Source organism: Prunus mume, linkage group LG4 (assembly GCF_029339155.1).
Source record: "Prunus mume cultivar Tortuosa linkage group LG4, ASM2933915v1, whole genome shotgun sequence".
NCBI classification, from domain to species: Eukaryota; Viridiplantae; Streptophyta; class Magnoliopsida; order Rosales; family Rosaceae; genus Prunus; species Prunus mume.
In genome coordinates, this window is record NC_142701.1 from 18,461,424 (window position 1) to 18,482,713 (window position 21,290).

The 21,290-nt window shown below is 37.2% G+C and overlaps 4 protein-coding genes across 8 annotated transcripts; 3 read left to right on the forward strand and 1 right to left on the reverse strand.

The window, feature by feature from the left end:
* The first annotated feature begins 517 nt into the window (after positions 1 to 517).
* Positions 518 to 9,024, forward strand: UVH3 (5'-3' exonuclease family protein). 2 transcript variants are annotated; one of them, XM_008232415.3, is made up of 18 exons: positions 518 to 699; positions 788 to 1,038; positions 1,443 to 1,621; positions 1,703 to 1,820; positions 2,112 to 2,189; positions 2,264 to 2,391; positions 2,469 to 2,598; positions 2,998 to 3,075; positions 3,183 to 3,236; positions 3,382 to 3,566; positions 3,741 to 5,400; positions 5,505 to 5,699; positions 5,808 to 5,893; positions 6,136 to 6,430; positions 6,537 to 6,673; positions 6,779 to 6,863; positions 7,035 to 7,571; positions 8,124 to 9,024. In XM_008232415.3, the coding sequence occupies exons 1-18, from the start codon at positions 612 to 614 to the stop codon at positions 8,883 to 8,885; spliced, it is 5,046 nt and encodes a 1,681-aa protein (XP_008230637.2). In that variant the 5' UTR covers positions 518 to 611; the 3' UTR covers positions 8,886 to 9,024. The 2 variants fall into 2 exon arrangements, with proteins under 2 accessions (XP_008230637.2, XP_016649334.2); XM_016793848.2 differs by lacking the exons at positions 518 to 699; positions 788 to 1,038; positions 1,443 to 1,621; positions 1,703 to 1,820; positions 2,112 to 2,189 and having other exon boundaries at positions 2,477 to 2,598.
* A 493-nt stretch (positions 9,025 to 9,517) lies between these two features.
* On the forward strand, positions 9,518 to 11,933 carry LOC103329893 (Myb/SANT-like DNA-binding domain protein). Its single transcript, XM_008232417.3, has 3 exons — positions 9,518 to 9,734; positions 10,641 to 11,003; positions 11,083 to 11,933. Exons 2-3 carry the CDS (start codon positions 10,650 to 10,652, stop codon positions 11,647 to 11,649), a joined length of 921 nt encoding a protein of 306 aa, XP_008230639.1. The 5' UTR covers positions 9,518 to 9,734; positions 10,641 to 10,649; the 3' UTR covers positions 11,650 to 11,933.
* A 256-nt stretch (positions 11,934 to 12,189) lies between these two features.
* Positions 12,190 to 15,208, reverse strand: LOC103329894 (cytochrome c oxidase assembly protein COX11, mitochondrial-like). 2 transcript variants are annotated; one of them, XM_089049897.1, is made up of 9 exons: positions 15,067 to 15,208; positions 14,857 to 14,987; positions 14,429 to 14,750; positions 14,279 to 14,331; positions 13,845 to 13,917; positions 13,631 to 13,735; positions 13,029 to 13,109; positions 12,810 to 12,953; positions 12,190 to 12,408 (listed from the first exon to the last, which is right to left on the reverse strand). In XM_089049897.1, exons 2-8 carry the CDS (start codon positions 14,937 to 14,939, stop codon positions 12,855 to 12,857), a joined length of 816 nt encoding a protein of 271 aa, XP_088906023.1. In that variant the 5' UTR covers positions 14,940 to 14,987; positions 15,067 to 15,208; the 3' UTR covers positions 12,190 to 12,408; positions 12,810 to 12,854. The 2 variants fall into 2 exon arrangements, with proteins under 2 accessions (XP_088906023.1, XP_008230642.1); XM_008232420.3 differs by lacking the exon at positions 12,190 to 12,408 and having other exon boundaries at positions 12,562 to 12,953.
* A 1,055-nt stretch (positions 15,209 to 16,263) lies between these two features.
* Positions 16,264 to 19,358, forward strand: LOC103329895 (WAT1-related protein At5g40240-like). Of its 3 annotated transcripts, XR_016125919.1 has the most exons (8): positions 16,264 to 16,542; positions 16,668 to 16,730; positions 16,831 to 16,944; positions 17,581 to 17,827; positions 17,928 to 18,086; positions 18,193 to 18,344; positions 18,505 to 18,812; positions 18,901 to 19,358. XR_016125919.1 is itself a non-coding variant. In XM_008232422.3 (7 exons), the coding sequence occupies exons 1-7, from the start codon at positions 16,352 to 16,354 to the stop codon at positions 18,659 to 18,661; spliced, it is 1,083 nt and encodes a 360-aa protein (XP_008230644.1). In that variant the 5' UTR covers positions 16,264 to 16,351; the 3' UTR covers positions 18,662 to 19,358. The 3 variants fall into 3 exon arrangements, 2 of the variants coding, with proteins under 2 accessions (XP_008230644.1, XP_016649086.1); XM_008232422.3 differs by having other exon boundaries at positions 18,505 to 19,358; XM_016793600.2 differs by lacking the exon at positions 18,901 to 19,358 and having other exon boundaries at positions 18,478 to 18,878.
* Positions 19,359 to 21,290: the final 1,932 nt, after the last annotated feature.

Genomic DNA, 21,290 nt, shown 5'->3' on the forward strand with positions numbered 1-21,290 from the left:
ATTAAAAAAGATAATGGGTAGTTGTGTTACATAAAAATAGGATTCATGTTTTTCATCTAAAAATAGAATTCATTATCTGATTTTTCTTTTAATTTTAATTTTTAAAATATGAAAAGGTGTGAATTTACTATATTATCCTCATTTAATTAATAATTTTAATTCTTAATATTTAGATTAACAAAGGACATTTTTTGGTATTTTGAATGTTTTACCATTTTCTGTCTTTTGCTTTATATATATAGAAAATATTTAATTATTCACTAAAAAATAATAATTAAAATATAATTACAGATGAAAGTTATGAAATAAAGTTAAGATATTATTTAATTACTGAGAAGAAAATTTAAAATAAAAATTTATTGGATCTAAAAATACTAAACTTATATTTATTTTTTAAAAAATCTCTCCCTAGCTAGTTTGTCTTATTAGAAAATATTTTACAGTTCGGCACGGAATTTTGTTTATTCAACTTGTGTACTGCTTATATACGACGTCGGTTCGTGCATTTTGCTCCCACCGACTCACGCAGCCTCTCTCATTTTACTTTCCTCGCGCGCGGCCATGACAGAACTGTCTGTCAGCAGAAGCGTCCTCAGCAAGCAATACACAGAATGGGAGTCCACGGTCTATGGGAACTACTGGCCCCCGTCGGCCGCCGCGTGTCCGTCGAAACCCTAGCCGGAAGAAGACTCGCCATCGGTACCCCCACCCATACTCCGAACCCTAGCCCTATTTTCGATATGAGAAAATCACCTTGCTAATCTATTTCGTCTGTTTCACTGGGCAGATGCGAGCATATGGATGGTGCAGTTTATGAAGGCAATGCGGGACGAGAAGGGAGAGATGGTTCGCAACGCGCATGTACTCGGCTTCTTTCGTCGAATTTGCAAGCTACTGTACCTGCGGACCAAGCCCGTCTTTGTATTCGATGGCGGAACCCCAGCCCTCAAGCGCCGCACAGTGATCGCTCGAAGAAGACAGCGGGAGAACGCCCAGTCCAAGCTTCGTAAGACTGCCGAGAAATTGCTTCTCAATCATGTTAGTATTATCTGCAATTTGTCTTTTCGTTGTTTTGAATTGCTTCATAGGAATTGTAGAATGTGATGTTGGAAATTTGGGTTTGAGTTAGGGTTTGTGTGCAAGATTGGTGGTGGGAGTTGGGAGTTGTAGAGCGATCTTTCCTGTCTATTTGTTCGACTTATAATTTGAATTATGTGGATTTTAATTTATTTTGATTGTCAGTTGGTGTGCAAGGTTATTTATGTTTACAGATCTCTTTTCTTGTTGAAGAATTATTGTGCTGTCGTTTGTTTATAGCTTGAACTGCTTATGAAGACTAGGTAGTTGAAAATAAATAGCATATATTTCTGTTATTGATGCGTGAAATTGATGGTTTGTTTTAGTTCCAGTTGATTTATCTATATTTGGTTGTTTGTTGATAGCTTAAGGCCACGAAGCTGGAAGTCTTGGCTGAGGATATTAAGAACCAGAGGCAGAATCAAAAGAATGATGCCAAGGGTAAGCAAAGTCTACCAGATCAAACTGGTAGGTCGGGAGATGATAATTTAGAAAAAAATGATATGGCCTTGCTGAGTAGCAACCAGGAAAAGCTGGATGAAATGTAAGCTGAGAACACAGTCGCAGTCTTAGTGGATTAATCTGGTTTGATTTATGATTTTGACTGTTTTTGTTATTATTTTAGGTTGGCAGCATCTATTCAGGCTGAGGAAGAGGGGGGTTTAGCAAAGAATGCATCAAAATTTACTGCCGCTGTTCCTTGTGAGGAGGATGGCGAAGAAGATGATGAAGAGATGATACTAGTGAGTTCTACAAGACTGATGAAATTTACTGTGTATGAATTGGAATTTTCAGAGCAACCTAGAGCGGCCCCCAGTGTAGTGCATATTACATAAAAATGGATGATCTGGATTTTTGTTGTTGTTTCATTTTTGGTCTATAGAATATTTGGGAGTTTACTCAAATCCCATAACTGGAAAATTAAGACTTCCTCTCTATGGGTCTGAGATTTAGGGCTCAGTCATGGGCGCTTAGTAGTAGCTTTTACTTATGTGGAAATGTAATGTGGTTGCTGCATGCCATTTATTTTGCAGCCAGAGATGCACGGTGAAGTTGATCCAGCTGTATTAGCTAATTTGCCTCCATCCATGCAACTTGGACTTCTTTTGCAGGTAAGTATACATAGTTGTTGTTTTTGATTTCAGAGAATGAAGCTGAGAGAACTGATGAACGGTTTTGTGACTAGTCAAATAAGCAGGATAATGATGCTAAGGGTAAGAAGGTTATGTCAGATCAAACTGAGATGGTGGGAATCAATTTAGAAAACTGCGAAGCGGTCTCAAGGAGTTGCAATCAAGAAAAGCTAGATGAAATGTAATTGTATATAACATGAAGGAGTTATTTAAGCATGTATTTTCATGATTTTATTGATTCTTTGAATTTAAATTTAGGGTTGCAGCATCTATTGCGGCAGAGGAGGATGCTGGTGCAACTAATAACGCGTCAACATCAACTGCTTCTATTTTTGTTGAGGAGGATGTTGATGAAGATGGCGATGATGATGATGAAGAGATGATACTGGTATGCCCTTAATATATATCAAAAGATGATACTGGTATGCTGTTAATAGATATCCAAGGACCAAATCCAATGTAACACCCAGGTTTAATGAAACAAGGATTTTATCTAAGGATGTAATCTATTAAGTTAAAATCTTTGGTACATGTTCGTATGTTAACTACCTATTAAGTTAAAATCATTGGATCTGAGTATTGTTGCTCTATACTCTGTCAGGATGAGTTAATCAACTTGGCAATCATGATTATTCCTCTTGGGTCTGTCAGATCTAATGCCTTAGTGTTATTAATTAATCATGGGATTTATTTACTCTGTTTAATTAAGTGTTATTATTTATAATGGGATTTCTTTACTCTGTTAAATTAATGTACGGTTGTATATATTTTATGAACTATCTTGCAGCCAGAAATGCATGGTAAAGTTGATCCAGCTGTATTAGCTGCATTGCCCCCATCAATGCAGCTCGATCTTCTTGTTCAAGTAAGATTTTGTTTATGCTGGTTATGCCTTCTTGTTAGGTTATGGGTATTAGCTTTCAATCTTTGCAATACTCATTCTGATGTCAGTCGTTGATTATTTCCCCTTAGATTAGAGAGAGGTTGATGGCAGAAAACCGACAAAAGTATCAAAAAGTCAAAAAGGTTGGTTCCTATTTAATTATTAAGTCATGTAATACATATGTTTTAATTGGAGCTCCTATTGAGGATAAGTTGCTTCACTTAAACAAGGTTCTATTTTTTTAATTTTATGGATGTCTTTTCATGGGTTCTTCTCATGCGCATTTAGGATCCTGGAAAGTTCTCTGAGCTACAAATACAATCTTATCTTAAAACTGTTGCTTTCCGTCGCGAGATAGATCAAGTACAGAAAGCTGCTGCTGGGAGGGGGGTTAGTGGTGTCCATAGCTCACGGATAGCCTCTGAGGCTCACAGAGAGTTTATCTTTTCCTCATCATTTACTGGTGATAAACAGTGAGTAGTCACAGTTTTTCTCTTTAACTACAATACGATATAGCCCAGTTGCAAATTTTGTTGCATTGGTTGACTTCTAATGAACTCTTATGTTATTATATTTTATTTTTGATCTTTTGACTGTGTATTATTCTGAGTAATGACTTTGTGGGTTTTTATGCTTAATTGTGTCAGAGTACTTGCATCTGCAAGAGCTGATAAAAATGGAGATAAGCAACAAGCACCAAAAGAGCATCCTTCAAATTCCAGGAACAGTGTTCCGTCTACCAATAATGTGACTGGAGCAACCCCTGATGAATCCACAAGTGTTTTTGATGACAACATCGAGACGTATTTGGATGAGAGGGGCCATCTTCGAGTCAGTAGAGTGAGAGCTATGGGAATCCGTATGACCCGTGATTTACAAAGGAACTTGGATTTGATGAAGGAGATTGAACAGGAGAAAACAAATACAAACAAGATAATCAACACTAGGGATATGCTCAATGAAAGAGACATTGACATTTCAAAAAGTTCCTTTAGTAATAGAAAAGTCATAGAAACATCATGCGGTGATAATGGTGATTCCATTGACACTGGTGTGTTGAGAAGTCATCCTGATCAAAAGAAGGTTTTGGAATCCTCAATTGGTGATAATAGCTTGAATGACAGAAATAATCAGTGTACATTAAAACTTGAAACTCCTATAGAAATATCTATTGAAGACGGTGGTGAGAGCAAGTCTTTTGATGGTGATGATGATCTTTTCGCTTCTTTAGTGGCAGGAAATGCTGTAACTACTAATGCTAATGATATATTAAGAAAACAATCTTCTGGTTCTGATTCAGACTGTGACTGGGAGGAAGGAACTGTTGAAGTGAAAAGTAAGGTGCCTCGTGTGGAAGGTAACATGAGCGATGACAGTGAAGTGGAATGGGAGGAAGGAGTTTGTGGTATTACAGAAAATACCTCATCTTTTCCTCGTGAGTGTGGGGAAACAGTTTCCAAAGGTTATTTTGAAGAAGAGGCTAATTTTCAGGAGGCAATAAGGAGAAGTCTTGAGGATATTGGGGATGTGAAGTGTGCTTATGCATCATCTGCAGAGGAAAAGTTGCAATGTTTTGGAGGAGAGGCTTATAAAGGTGCTGATTTTATTGATAGAGAAACTAAGATAGTTGAGGCAGTTTTGGTCGGGAAAATTGGTAAGCGACAAAATGAATCATCTTGCGATATTGTTGATGGAGTCAAGAAGATGAAAAGCGTTACAGACTTGGATTCTCCTCCAGCACAAACAATGCAGAATGTAAGTGAAAGGGAAAATTTCTGTGGAGGAATGCAATGTGCTGAATCTGTTACTCCGTCAGGAACAAAGGAGGTCCATATGATTACTGAACAAGTCTTGGGTACTTTCAATGAGGATGACAGTTTATCTACCTTGCCCAATACCTTAGAAAAAAATAAAGCTCATTCTTTTGATGCCTTGTCTTGTGATGCTACCGATTGGGTTGATGATCAGAAGAATGAAATTGAAGCTGAGCCATCATGTCATATAGTTGAGATGGCTAACCCAGCTGCCTTAACGGGGTCATTGACAGGAAAACTAACAAATGATTGTGATGTTGATAAAACATGGGTTAAGGAAAAGAGTCATGACAATTTTTTTCAGGAAAGTGAGCACAGCTGGGACAAATCTTCACTCAACAGTGATGCGAATGCACGTGTTGAAGCCACAGAGGCTAATTTGGAGGAGGAAATGCTAATTCTCGGCCAAGAATGTATGAATCTGGGAGATGAGCAGAGAAGGCTTGAACGTAATGTAGAATCAGTCAGCAGTGAGATGTTCACTGAATGTCAGGTGTGTGCTCAAATTTTGTCATTATCTGTAAGGCTTTTCCATCAGCAGGACATTTGTTCTTAGAAATAAATGACTTGGCATCTTTATGTATGTTACTTTTGTAGGAGCTACTGCAAATGTTCGGTATACCGTACATTATTGCGCCGATGGAAGCCGAAGCCCAATGTGCATATATGGAACTTGCAAACCTTGTTGATGGTGTTGTGACTGATGACTCTGATGTGTTCTTGTTTGGGGCGCAAAGTGTGTACAAAAATATATTTGACGATCGTAAATATGTTGAGACATATTTCATGAAGGTCTGGGATTCTATTGAATTACATGACATTCTTGTTTTCCCATTTCATAAATTCACCTGAATTAGAGGATGCAATGCATATTATGCTCATACAATTTTCTTTTGTCAGGACGTTGAGAAGGAGCTTGGCCTAAGCAGAGAGAAGTTAATTCGTATGGCACTTCTTCTTGGAAGTGATTATACTGAAGGAGTTAGGTAAACTGTTGCATTATTAAGTTTTTTGTCCTTAGGAAATGTTGGGAGTGGTGCTGCATCCTTGTGGATTTAGCTTTTTGGAACTGTATATGGTTAATAACTAAAGATTCGTGTTGCGAATTGGACCTACTTCGGGAGTTATAGAATTTACACAATCTATTGTTCACAACTATAGAGGTTTGGAATTCTTGGGGTTTCTCAATTTGGTGGTGATTTAGAATCTATTGGTTTTTCTTTTGTAGTGGGATCGGCATTGTCAATGCTATTGAAGTTGTGAATGCATTTCCTGAGGAAGATGGCCTCCATAAATTCCGGGATTGGATTGAATCACCAGATCCTACCATTCTAGGGAAGTTTGATGGTGAAACGGGATCAGGTGCAAAGAAAAGGGGGTCTAAGTTTGGGGATAAGGATATCAATTCACAGAGCAACAAGGAAGAAGTCTCTGCATTTGACCAAAATAATTGCCACGGTCAAGAGCACAAGCAGTCAGCTGATCTTATTGAAGAAATAAAGCAAACTTTCATGGATAAGCATGTAATTAGATTACACTGTTTCTTGCGTTAGGCTTTTCCTTTGAATATTTAAGTTGTAATCGAATTATATTCCTCATCTTTGGATGCTCATATTTTATCTTATGCAGAGGAAAGTGAGCAAAAATTGGCATATTCCCCCCTCTTTTCCAAGTGAAGCAGTTAGTGTTGCTTATACTTGTCCACAGGTGGACAAATCAACTGAGCCCTTCACATGGGGAAAGCCAGATCATTTTGTTCTTCGCAAGTGAGTTCTCACCTAACATGAGGGTTGTTTATGGCTAATAATAGGGTGCTTCCTTTCTATTCACATAAAATGTCTGTTTTTCTGATAAACTCTGTTTGTATGTAGATTATGTTGGGAAAAGTTTGGTTGGGGTACCCAGAAGGCAGATGAATTGCTAATACCTGTTCTGAAGGAGTATGACAAACGCGAGGTAGGTTACTTAAACCTCTCTCTCTCTCTCTCTCTCTCTCTCTCTCTCTCTCTCTCTCTCTCTCGTGCACACACACATGCGTGTCCATTGTATTTTAGCAAGCTTTGTTTTTTGTCAATTATTTATTGTGAAAGAAGATCATGACATCATTTTGTTACTTGTTTGGTGAAGACTCAACTGCGGCTGGAAGCTTTTTACACGTTTAATGAAAGATTTGCAAGAATTCGTAGTAAGAGGATCAAGAAAGCTGTTAAAGGTATCGCTGGAAATCAATCTTCAGAATTGATAGAAGATGCTGCTCAAGAAGTTTCTAGAAGTAGAAAGAAGGGAAGCATAAGTACTGATGAAGCTGGAGATGACAAATCAGAGAAACTGTCAGAGGGAACAGAGAAAGGTGTTTTTAGAGATCAGAGAAATTCTAAAGGAAAGTCAACTATTAAGCAGTCGAGGAAAAGGAGGACCACTGAAGTGCCTGTTCCATCTGACCGACCAAAGCCTGCTGAAATGGCACGAACAACTAATAGAAGATTGCGTGCAAATGGAAAAGGCAGAGGAAGAGGTAGGAAGGTATTGGGAAGAGGAAAGGGAAAAGAAAATCCCAGTGCTGAAGCATCTGAAACCAGCCCTAGTAAGACTGATGATGATGATGATGATGATGGGATGGACCTTCATATGGAGACAGTAGAAGGGTCAGGAGAAGTGCGCAGGGTAAGCTTCACATTTTCTGTATCTTTATTTTGGTTGAACTATATAAAGAACTTGATTATTGAAATACTTCGTAGGCCACTGATTCTTATTGATTTGTGACTTGTTTCAGAGCATCTTTATATATAAGCTAAACTGTGCCACTAATCCACCCTGGCAAAATTCTAGTCCTGGCCTGGCTGAAGGTTTTGTTTCCTAGATTGCTGTTTCTTTGTTCCTCCTGGCTAAAGGTTTTACTTACTAAATAAAGAACTAATATTATCATGAAACTACCATAAGCCGTCGAACTTATTACTATCTAGTTTGAATATTCTGAACATGGTCAGTCAAATGGTGTGATTTTGTGCATTCAATCCTCCTTTGGGTGTCATGATGAGTAGTGTGTGCATCCATATGAGTTGAGTGTCACCATGCCTTTGGTGAGTTCAACATGGTGCTGCATCATGCATTTAGATGACTACCTGAGATCTGTATCATATTGAAGAATATAATGTATGTCGATTTCTTCTTTCTTTAATTTTTCCTGTTTTTTTTTTTGGGATTTCATATTCTCAGTCAGGGCGTTTGCGGAAGCCTGTAAATTACACAGTCAATGACTTAGAAAATGATGATGTTGATGATCCACTAGATCACTGTGATACAAAATGCTCCAATGAAGAGTCAGGGGAACAACTATCCTGGGATGAGGGTAAATGCGAGGAAGGTCCTTCTCGTTTCAGTGAGAAGAAACAGCAGAATGCAGGGAACTTGTCTCCTAATGCGGGCCTGTGTAATGATTATCTTGAAACAGGAGGTGGGTTCTGCCTTGTTGAAGATGAAACTGGTGAACTTGCAGGAGGTGGGTTCTGCCCTGTTGAAGATGAAACTGGTGAACTTGGTCCCAGCCAACACCATGATCCTTCTTTCGAGGCTGAGGTTTCTGAAGACTACCATAAGATGGGAGGGAGGCTTTGCAGAGATGGTCAGGTTGGTAATGACCGAGATGAAATTGGTGTACAAGCTACAGCTGCTGCCTCTGAAGATTCCGACCTTCCCAATTTCTCCGGCTTTGTCAATAAAGTTGATTTTGGTAATGCTTCAGTTCAATCCAGCGTTGGCACCAAAAGACCTTTACAAGGATTTGAAGGTTGTGAGAGGACAGGTGCATATGATACTGAACAAATTATAAATGATGAAATAGCTTCAAAGAATGACGATCATTCGAAGTTGAGCGTGTCACTGCAGGAAAATACTGTAGATAATTCTGGAAAGACATCCGTGGGGGTAGGAGCTCTAAGTGCAATGCCTTTCCTCAGGAAAAAAAGGCGGCAGACCTGAGGCTATGCATAATTAATTCTGTAAAAATATGTCTCCGTCATTCTGTGATTATCTGCATTTATGTAATCATCATCGTGGTCTGGCATTAAGGCGCATTTGATGTCAGGCCTATTTTTAGTGGAGCCCAATTTCGTACTCATTTTATGAGCTTTACCTGGCTCAGTCACTGGCCGGTTTAGGCCTATTTAAATTTGTGGTAATTCTGCAGACATCAACTGCTGAGAATACCAATTTAGCCTTCACGTAATTCGAAAAAGAAAATCCAAGGACCCCAAAACCCACCCATGAATTTCATGTTTGGGCCTATTTTGTGGCCCACATCGGTTGTCTTGCGTCTTGGTTTGGGGTGTATCTTTGGCCCAACATCTTGGTACAGCAAAATCCTTATTGTTATTGGGGCTGTATACTGTTTTGTCAGATACAAATCGTGCGTTCAGGATTTTGCTAAAAGCAACTGTTTTTCTTTTTGGTCGAAATTGTTAAAAGCAACTAACTGTTGCTTGGTAAGATTTGTCTTGTCGTATACGTGGCACTTCATGATAGGGCCTTCCTGCAAATTTCACAAACTCTTGCGTACGTTAGCGGACGACCAAAATGTTCTTTTCTCCTGTAGGCGTTTGGTTTTCGAGAAAGTGTAGCTCGGGAAAATTTTTCCAACGTTTTCTCGAGAAAAAAATAGAAAATAAAAAACCCTAATCTCCCAAATGAAGTGTGACAGTAGTCCTCATTCCTCCTCTTAACGACGTCTTTGCATCTCCCGGCGATCAGATGCAGTCGGAATCGGCAATCTGACCGGCGAGAGAACTCCACTCCTCCAGAGATCGCTACTTCCTCTCTCCATTGACCCAGGTCTATCTCTTTCTCTCTCTCAATCTGTCTATATAAATGTATATTTTTACGTATGCTTACAAGTTACAGTCTATCACTATGAGTGAATGCATTTTGGGTCCTTGTTATAACAATTATTCTCATTGCTTGAATTTGGAAGTGGGTTTGTTGGTTCTTCTTTTGGTACTACGAAATTCTTCCATGTAGTTGGATGATCTTTCATCGGTTCATTTGGTTTTGACTTTTGTGCAAACTCTATGCTTAAGCAAATATGTAATGACTTTCTGCTTGTGAAAAGAGATTGAAGTCACCACCAATTCATATGAATTTATTTTCTTTAGGTGGAAGCATATTCATTTGTGACTAATTTGAATTCCAACCTGAAATTCTGGGTAGTTGCTATCTCAAAATTATGGTAGCCTGTAATGAAATTTGTGTCAGTTTTGCTTTTGTCAATTTAATCTGAGTAGTTAGAACCATTTCTCTCTCATTCACACCCACAAACACATCACATCTGTTTATAGAACACATACATTCCAAATCCCTACTCTATGAAATCATGTGATAGAACACGTGTTGGTTTCGTATTGTCATATAGCGTTGCCATATTAATCGTTATTATAACTTTTAGTAATAAAATGCAGTCGAAGTGGGTATTCTGTTTTGATATATATATATGCAAGTAGGTCAAAAATTGGCATCTTGGTGGCCAATTCAGGAGATTATTGCTGGGTGAAAACTGCAAGTAGTAATTGATCTTGAAAAACATTGTGCATTGTTTTTATTTCATTTCCTGCATTATGCATGTTGATACCCTTGGACTTCCTCAAGATTGTATTATAACTATTCCCACGTTTATGTTCACCATATTCTTTCATATAGCACCAAACTGCTGGTTTCTTATTTGATTTTATTAATTTATTTTAGGAGTGTGAAATGGATCATTATGACCTCCATAGGCAGAGAAGGGATTTGAAGCACAAAGGAAGGAACGTTGTTTGGTCACTTGCAATGGATAAGTGTTTAATTGATGCCCTTGCTGTTCAAGCTAGAAACGGAAACAAAATTGACAAGTGCTTTAATGAAAATGCCTACACTGCTGCTTGTATTGCTGTGAACTCTCGTTTTAACTTAAATTTAAACAATCAAAAAGTCATTAATCGTCTTAAGACCATAAAGAAGAGGTATAAGGCAATGAAGGATATGCTTAGTCAAGATGGTTTCAGGTGGAATCCTAGTACAAAGATGATTGAGTGTGACAATGAAGAGCTTTGGAAGAGATACATCGCAGTGAGTCTTTTTCTTCTTTTATTTCTCGTGCTTTTATTTATAGTGTGCATATTAGTGATATTGTCAATTCAATAAATAGGCACACCCTGACGCAAGAGGTATTCAAGGGAAGCAGATAGAGATGTATGATGAACTAAAAATTGTATGTGGAAATTATCAAGCCCCTAGTCGCTGGGCTAAGATGAAGGATGGAGGCCATCCAAGTGACATGAAGAATTGTGAAGATGATTCTGCCTCATTTCTCTCTCCAAGCTCCGATGACCTAAGTGAGACAGATGGAACAGAGTCATATAGTGGACCAGATGAGTATACCAAGATGCCAGATGGTAGTCAAGACCCCCCTCTGATCCAGCCCCTTAGACAACTTCCAAAACGCCCTCGTGGCTCAGAAGCCCTTCAGGATGCAATGATGGCTGTGGCATCAAGCATTCGTCGCTTGGCTGATGCAATGGAGCAAAGCAAATACTCTATTGATGCCTCTGAACTACTCCAGGCAGTGATGGAAATTGATGGCTTGGAAGAGGCTAAGCAGATGTATGCATTTGAGTATTTGAATGCTGACCCTGTCAAAGCTCGAGCTTTCATGGCATACAATGCTCAAATGAGAAAATTATACTTATTTAGACAGTTCTGGTGGTGGAAGTAAATGTCGACCCCAATTGTGGGGCCTTTTGGTATATAGTTCTTATTTTTACAAGAAGACTTTTATGCTGGGTGTTTACACATACTAAATCACCTGTGGTCTGTGTTTTGGGAGGTGTCTGTATAGATATTGGATATCCGCATGATCAATAGAATTGTGGCTAGCAGCCAGGATTTAGAGACATTTTCACCTTCTTGCTGCATCTTTTGCAAGCTTAAGATTGTAGTAGGATCCAGACGATTCCTTGATTTCACCATTTATCTGATCTTTTTAGTAAACTTGGAATAGCTGGTGTACCTTCCCCTCCTCTTCTTTCATCATTCAATTCTGTCATGAATTAATTTTTTTTCATTGCCTCTGCATTTTGTTCCCCCCTAACTGCCTTTTCCAAATGCTTTCAATTATTTATTGTCATTTTTTTTTTAGTTGAAACCTAAAAAGTTTGCATTGGTTGGTGAAGTAAGTAAACCCAGTTTTGGTTCATTTTTTTCGTCAAAACCGATCATATTTTTAGTGTTCATTAAAGGATCATTCATGCAAAAGTTAACACAAATCAAAACATTTGAACTAATAATAATTAAATGCCTAAACAAATTCTAATTCGAGTAAAACTATGTAGAACGTGATTCTTGAACGAGAACTTAAAAAGTGAACAATTCGAATCATGAATTTTGGAGTTGAATGGATGGTTTTCTTAAGTTAGGAAACACACAGATATCATAGGAACTTAAACTCACGACCACTTAGGAGCACACCAAAGACCTGCAAACCAACAAACACCCCATTAGTGGAGTTGAATGGAGTTACCCAACCGAATAATTAGCACTGTATTTAGTATTATCGCTTGCGCTTTTGCCAGTTATTGACTTCAATGATTTATAACTGGAAAAAGTTCCAAGGATTATGAACTATTGATAAACAATCAAGCCAAGTGACTTTCCCGGGTTAATTTTGCATGAAACAAGGTTCTTACATTCTGTTTCGAATAGCATTTCAAAATCTTCCTTTATTTGTGCATACATTTTAAAATGCAACCTAATGAGGAAACATGATCTGTAATAAATATGAATTTTATAATTTAAAAAAAAAACACCAAATATTGATATATAATGCTCTTTTTTTGTTCTCTTTCTTCCTTGATGATTTTGAGTCTGGTCGCTTACGTAGTGAACCATCTTCACAATTATTGAAATGGCAGCTCATCTTTATTACTCTGAAACCTTGAAAAATGTGTAGGACAAAATTATGTTATTGATGCCATCCATTCTTGGATCCGTTTCAAACTCAGGGTCGATATAAAAGAACACCTGCAAAAGTAAGAGGTCTTTTAGTAGAATGGTTTTGCTTAGAAAACAATTACTGATTTACAGAACACTACTTACAGGCATGTCAATCTGCTCCCCAGGAAGAAGGCGCTGCTCCTCGAAGCAAAAACACTGTATTTTATTGAAGTAAACTGCAGCCTGAAAATAAAAATAAGCAGAAATCATTATGACAGATCACTTTCTAGAAAAATAGCTATGAAATACTTCACAGGAAAAAGGAAAACAACAATTATCGCTAGTCAAGCATTCTAAATTTGAATACATAAGACTCCTACAAGCAAGCTTTCAGCTTATTATATATTGGAAAATAAAGCTTGGAAATTTCTTTTCTTTTTGCCAATTAACTGCATGCCCAAGATATCTTTCAAAATTAGCTACAGCATGATATACAACTCTCTGGACAAATTACGAAGTCTAAGGTTATAACTCTCTCGGACTCCCTTAAACATTCTAGTCAAGATGCTAACATTTTAGACCATTAAACCTCCAAAGATAATCAACATCTAAAGTAAAAATAAATCAACAACTCATTTACATGAGAGCTAGATAATCAAGGTTTATGAAACCAATAAAAATAACATATTGAAATACTGTTCATCGCAGAGTCGAGCAATCCATTTAGAACCCACATGACAAGACACTAAGAGATCGAGCAGTACCTTCATAGGGGTAACATTATACGTAGAGACACCAACTATTGGAGTTGAACTTCGATTTTCAGCGGTATAAAAAGCAAGTGCACTTTCTCCAGGTTTCACCCTTATCTTCCAGAAATAAAGCAAGAATTAGTAAAGCATCAAAATAGTAGAGAGGTCCTTTACTATGAAAAATCAGCTATAACAATTATAAATAAACATAATGTATGAGAAAAACCTCTCTTTGTGTAGGAATAAACTTCCATTGCATTCCATCAGCCACATCAGCATTGAACTGCACCACAATCTCCCTGCAGGAGGTTATCATATGGAAAAATCAATGCTGGGAACTTCATTTAATCAAAGTCATAGAATGATACATCTTGGAGAATAACACCTTTTCAGAACAAAAATATATAATTTTTTTTTAAAAATATTACAAGATTAATAAGTTTTCATAAGATAGAAACAAAACAAAGGTTACATAAAAACTTTTGAAGTTGAGTGGAACTAATGTAATTAGGACAGGGGTAGTAACCTAGCAAACATTCGTTTACTAATATCTTAGGCTTCTGGTGGAGAGGATAAATCAACCGGAGAACAAAAAATAAGGATTTAATAACTGCAAAAATATAAGAAGAGGACAAGCTACTTTTGAAGCAGAAAGCAGACCTAGTAGTGACTGTGCCATCCTTAGTATGCCGAGCAATCTTCTGCTCAACACTCTGCAGAAAGCAAAACCGTAAGGTCTTGTTGTAATCAATCAAATTGGGGAAAAAACAAACAAATTATTAAAGCCCAAATGAGCTAAAAGAATCAGACCTCACGGCGTTGGACAGTGCCTCCATACCCAGTAGCTTGGCAGAATCTTCTGTAGAGAGGAACAGCTGCATAAGTGCTTGCCACCATTGCAAAAACCAAACCCGTAAGGTACAACAGCATCTTGCGTGATTTCTGTTGTGAGGTAGCCTGAGAAGAATAGGGTCGCTGGATTCTCAACAAAGATTGAGAAGCCAATGGTGGAAGCTGACCGCACTTCTCAAAAGAGCCGAGCTTGAAGCCCCAACTAGTCCTATCATGGCTAAAATGCCTCTGATATGCACTGCTACTACTACCTCCAATGAAATTATAATTGGGTATGCATCTGGATCATCATCCATTAACAATTAACATTCAAATTTCATGCCAAAGGCAGAAGGAAATCATCAAGTTCTCTGCTTTAACAACATTTTTGTAAGCAGGCAACATACCTGGATTCACAAGGGAAATGCTGTGAGTTCTTGAAGTAAGGCGAGAGCGGAAGGGCTCTTTTGCAAACCCTTGACCATGACATGTTTGAAGAGTGCCAGAGGTCACTTGATATTCACTACTGGCAGCATATCTGCAACCAAAGAGAAAGTAAGAAGACGACTCTGCAAAATTCAACCTTGCAATCTGACAATGCCTCCCGTCGTCTTTACCCGTTCCCAACAAGTTCTCGGAGCTCGGAAGGAGAAGCAGATTGCGATTTGAGATTTGGTAGAGGTCGAAGAATTGCAAATAGAGCGAGCGCGTCGAAATAACGAGTCTAGGGTTTTGCGGTTGGGAAATGGAAGGCGTGGTTGAGTCTGAGATTTTCATTTTGGAGCGAATTGTTTGAGATTTGGGGGGCAGCTGCCACTAATGCGAGTTCGCGTGACGTGTCGTATTCATATACTGAAGCGGAGTAACCTTGAATTTTATTTATTTAATATAAGTTAAAAATGATTTAGGTAGAAATAGATACAATAATGTTATTCAAATCACATTTTTATACCACATCATATTTTCCCCATAACTCATTCAAATAAGTGAAACTCTATCATAAAAATGAAATTTGGAGGTATGACTATGTGTTTGATAGTCTGTATCAAAACTAGTAGAGTTTTTATTTTACAAATTTATAAATAAATCCAATCATAGACATGTATTTATAAAAAAATTCAAGCACTATTTAAACATAGAAACACACCCAAAATCAACTCCAAAATTAACAATTGTATATTTTTTGGGTGTGTTTATAAATGGGTTTTGAGTGTGTGTAATGATGGAATTTTGTGTGTGTTTATAAAGTGTTTTGGGTGTTGAGTTTTTTTATAATTTCAGCCTCCATTTTGGGTGTTTTAGTGAAACTCCCTTTTTATTTTAATTATTTTCTAATAGCTTTAGTCCTATCATTGATGGCATCACTCTGATTTGATTAAATTGAAGAGATTAGTGGATTTTATTATGTAGTAGACAGTTAAATTAATCAAGAATTTGCATTTGTATTGTATGTATGTTTCTTGTTGTATATTCACAAAACTTAAATTAATCAAGAATTTGCTTCATTTTATCTTGTGGAATCCCCAAAATTGCTTCTTGTAGCAAATAGACAACATTTTTAATATTTCTTATAAAAAATAGTAATACCTTTTTCCTCTGGGTCATATATTCCTATGCTATGCTTGTTTGTGAGTAATTAGTCAAGCAATATGGGTAGAATATTTTCAGATGTATTTCATTATCCGGGAGGTATTTATAATACAAGATTACAAATTTTAGTAGAGTTATACTAAGAAATAAAAAAAATTATAATTACATAATATCTATAAATATATATATATATATATATATATAAACAGAATAAGAAAGAAACATCCTAACTGGGACATCTCACCAACATAATTAAGAGTGGTCTGCAAATTCAGAGAGAGAGAGAGAGAGCGAGCGAGCGAGCAGGGAAGCATGGATATGGTGGGTGGTTGTATGTGGTGGGGTGTGTTACCTTTTGCAGCCATGGTAATGGTGGAGTTCGCAGATGTGGGCGTATCAACTATAACCAAAGCAGCAATGTCCAGAGGAATGAGCACTTATGTTTTTGTTGTGTACTCTAATGCCCTAGCCACCCTCCTTCTCCTTCCTTGTTTCATTTTCCAGTAAGGGGCATAGACAGTAATTCTCACACCCTTTCATATCCTTCCTTTGTGCAATTAATCAAGTAAATCTAGTGATTATTTATACCTTCATGTAAAGTAATGAAATTCTTTCATATACTCTGCAGAAAGAAGCCGGTTTCTCTTACTCTCTCACTCCTTTCTGGGTTCTTCCTCCTTGGCCTAATTGGGTAAAACATTAATTAGCAGCTAATTGTGTCTGTCTAGTGTTTATGCTTGATCTCAGCACCTCAATTATCTCATTTGGCTGAAGAAAAATTGCTGTTGCAGGAGTTCAAGTCTGATATTGGCATATAATGGCATCAACTACAGCTCCCCAACAGTTGCATCAGCAATGGGAAATCTTATACCGATTTACACATTTGTGCTGGCAATCATTTTCAGGTACATGGGTATTTTAGGCTTTAGACAAGTGATCATATATATATTGCTACCTGTTAGATTGAGAGGAAAACAAAGTGATTTTATTAAATTTGGAGGAGAATAGAACATGGTTTAGTGTAGGCTAATTGGCCTTCTACACTTAGCATATTGGCTTATTGGCCATCACACTTGATTTAGATTAGTTTTGGGCTATTTGGCCCTTACACTTTGATTGGTGAGCATATTGGCTCCCTTAGTTTGGGTAGCTTTTATGCTCCCTTAGTTTGGGAGTTCTTTTGTTTCACTCCCCATATGACTTGGTTTGGGTAGCTTTTGTGCTCCCACATAGATTGGGAGTTGATTGGTTCACTCCACTTTGCTTGGGAAGGCTACAAGTCTTTTTATAGATGATAGTAGCCGACATATGCTTTCTCCACCGACTTGAGCTCTTTATTTCCGGCCACATGTTCAACCGACATAGTTGGTGAACTTCACAATTCATTGCTGCATGCTTTGTTGGTTGTTCTGGAACTTTCTTCAAACTTTAGTTGTGTTAGCCGACATTCCTTCTCTTCAGGCTGCTAGATTTTTCTACAAATATGCATTAATTTCAACACTACCTAATTGCATTTTTCCTTGTAATTTTTTCTAAACTAGGATGGAAAAACTAGACTTATGGAGATCAAGCAGTCAAGCAAAATTGTTGGGAACTATAGTATCAGTATCTGGGGCATTTGTAGTAATTCTTTACAAGGGCTCACCAATCTTAAAGTTCAAGGCTTTATCACCATCCAACTTCCCTCCCCACCAGAACTTGATCATCTCACAACACACAAAGTGGATCTTTGGAGGTCTTTTCCTTGCATTGTCTTGCCTTTTGGCTGCAATATGGAACATTGTTCAGGTACCTTTTCAGTCATTTAGAGATGGAAATTTCACTTGCAAACTAGCAAACTCCCAAATAGGGAACCCTGACCTTGAGTTTTTCCCTCTCTATCTGTCAGGCATCCATTGTTAACAACTGTCCATCAAAGGTGACCATAGTATTCTTCTACACCTTCTTTGTGACAATCCAATGCACAATATTTTCACTGATTGTGGAAAGAAATCCAAATTCCTGGACATTAAGGCCCAACATCGAGATGATCGCCATTGTCTGCTCAGTGAGATGAACTATAAATCTTGGATTATGTTGCTATTTCAGTCTCTTTGATGCCATTTTATTCACGGTGATTATAAATTGATATGTACTGATCTAGATATTTTTAGGCTGTATTTGGGAGTGTCTTTCGGATTGGTGTTCATACGTGGTGCTTGCACCAAAAAGGGCCTATCTTTGTAGCCATGTTCAGGCCCTTGGGAGTTGCCATTGCAGCAGTCATGGTGGTCATCTTCCTAGGCGAAGCACTTCACCTTGGCAGGTTTTATTTATATCCAAGTCATTACATTCAACTCAAAATATTCCACATACACTACGCATTTGTATGGTCAATCCATCAAAAGACATGTATTACTAGTTAAGTAGATTGAAAACTTGATTGAATTTCCTTCCAGTTTGATTGATATTTACATCTACGACAGTGTGATTGGATCTGTCATTGTTGCAATTGGATTCTATGCTATGATGTGGGGACAAATCAAAGAAAAGAGCATTGTGATGGAGAATGAAGTCCACAGCTTGGCATCATCCACCCAACAGACCCCTCTTTTGCAATGCAGAACCTCAGAAAATATATGACAAAGAAACATGCAAATATTTCAGTCATGGATCGGATAAGCAAGAGGAGGAGGAGCTATAATTATAAATGAACTATATCCTTCTCATTAAACTGTATTTTCTTAAATCACTGTGGAGATCACAATGAAAGATGATCGCCATTATCTGTGCAGTGAGAAGAACTATAAACTTCATCCTTGAAAATGTTGCTATTTCAGTGTCTCATGTTTACGATTGATACACTGCTCTTGATTGTTCAGGCTATATTTGGGAGTATCTTTCTTGTCGGTGTTCATACGTGAAGCTTAGCGTTCGAAAAATCGGCCTAGGCGGCCTGGGCGGGTCGGGACCTTTTTTTTTTTTTTTTTTTTCCCCCTGACTTCAAAGGAAACCTCACGCTGCCTCTCTCTGCTCTGCTCTCCTCTGAGCCGTCGGCTCCTTCTCTATCTGTCTCTCACGAGTCACGACAGACCACCACCACCAGGGCTCCACCCGCGACGACCAGCACCAAACCTCTGGAGAGCAGACTTGTGACATTTTGTAGCAAAAAAAAAAACTGTGATTGATTGTTGTAAAATATCTAGAAACTATAAATTCCTTCATACATAGGTGATGTACAGTTGATCACAGATGATGTATGCAGCTCAAATAATAATGGCGTATTGTAATCGGTTTGCGTGCCACTGCGGATATAGAAGACTTTCTGATTGCTCTGCCATTATCTTGCAATTTATCTTACATGAGACATGAGATGGAAAATGTTGAATTTGAATTTGATGATTTATGTGGTAATTTGACATTTTGGAAAAAATTTAACTCTACCAAAAATGCCAAATATCATATTATTTTATTACATTTTAAAAAACAAATTGGGCACACATGATGCATAAAATTTGAATGCTGCTAAACAAACTCCAAAATTAATTGAGTACACCCTATGATCTAAGTATACCATAATATTTAAATCAAAATATAACAAAAAAATTCGAATGCATATAAAATTTCATTCACTTGGTGATGGTTCTTGGCATCCTGGGTAATGCTCAACTGGGCATAAAGATTCAAAATTGCACTTCCCACAAAGACATTCAAATGCAAACCTATCTTTGTTCGCACATGCATGAAGTTGTTGCTTGCCTATGTTTAGGTCTCCAAGTGCAGTTGACGAGTGAATGACAGTTCCAAATGTGAATTCGTTGGGTCTGATATTCGAAACAAGCATTCTTGAAAATAGATAAATAGCTTCTTCATGATGGTGATGCTAAGCAAAGCTGCCTCTATTATTGTTGTGGCTAATACCACGCTCAAGTCAAGCGTTTCGTCAAACAATTGGCATGGATGGAAGAATGCATCTGAAGTACCAAGTTGAAAGGTATGCGCATGAGCTTTTTGGGTTTCACAATCTGACAAATATAAATTTTAATTTTCTTTCAACCTAAACCAAAAAAACCAAAATTAATACCTCTTTTGATGACTCCCTCGACATGTCTGAAGCATTCCATGAGACTTGTTTGCACAAATGAATTAATAAATAACAACGAAACAAATTGTTGGAGTTAATATTAAGGTTTTTGGAAGTATGATTTTTTGCTTACGTTTGATTAGTTGAATATGGTAAGTAGGGTGTACTTATTAAAATTACATTTGTTTCATAATTTAATATATCATTTTTTGTTATATTAGGGCATATTAATAATTTAATAAGTAGTTTGGTAATAGGATGTAGTCAGTTAACTTTAGGGTTCATTTAGCAGCATTCTAAGATTTTAAAAGAGAGCAAATGATAGTGGGGTCCATGACTAAAAAATATTAAAATAATATTTGACATCAAGCTTTTTGATATATTATTTTTGACATATCTCTTACAGCTTTCAAATCCATGTAGGATTTGACTACTTGGTTGAAGCAATTTTAAACTTCAATTTTTGTCACTTCATGTCCATGTGGCAATTTGATATATTTGTTAGAAATGCTGTAAGAGCATCTCCAAGGGAGATGTCAAATATCAAACATCAAATTTAAATTTGATGGCTGATGTAGCAATTTGACATCTTATACACCTTTACACTCCACCCGATATGTCAAATTAAATTTTATTTTATTATATTTTAGTGTTGATTTATTTTTAATTAATAAGAAAATAAAATAAATAATAATAAAATATTCATTTGACATCTTACTTTTGGGATGTCAAAAATAACATCTCAACCTCTAGCATTCATTCCACATCAGCTTTGACACATCAGTTGGAGTGATGTGAGGTTAATTATAGCTGTTAAATGTCTATGTAGCACATTTGACACATCGATTGGAGATGCTCTAAGATGAGAATAAGCCATCACAATCCTTCCTTGACTCGATTACTGAAATCATTAATAAGTACCTAAAACTAATGAACTTGAAGATGTATATCATTACTTATTAATTTCCTCTTCTTTTTTTTTTAAATTAACATTTGGCCGTTTCGAAGTTGAGAAAAATGATAATAATGCCTGAAGCATGCCAGGAGAGCAAGTAAGGCATGATATGTCCATGTTAATGTATGTCATCAACATTTATTTTTTGATGCATTAGTTGGTTCTGCTTGTCTTTGAAAATGACACATTTGTTGTATGTAAACTAATGAACTTGGATTACCTAATATGAAAGG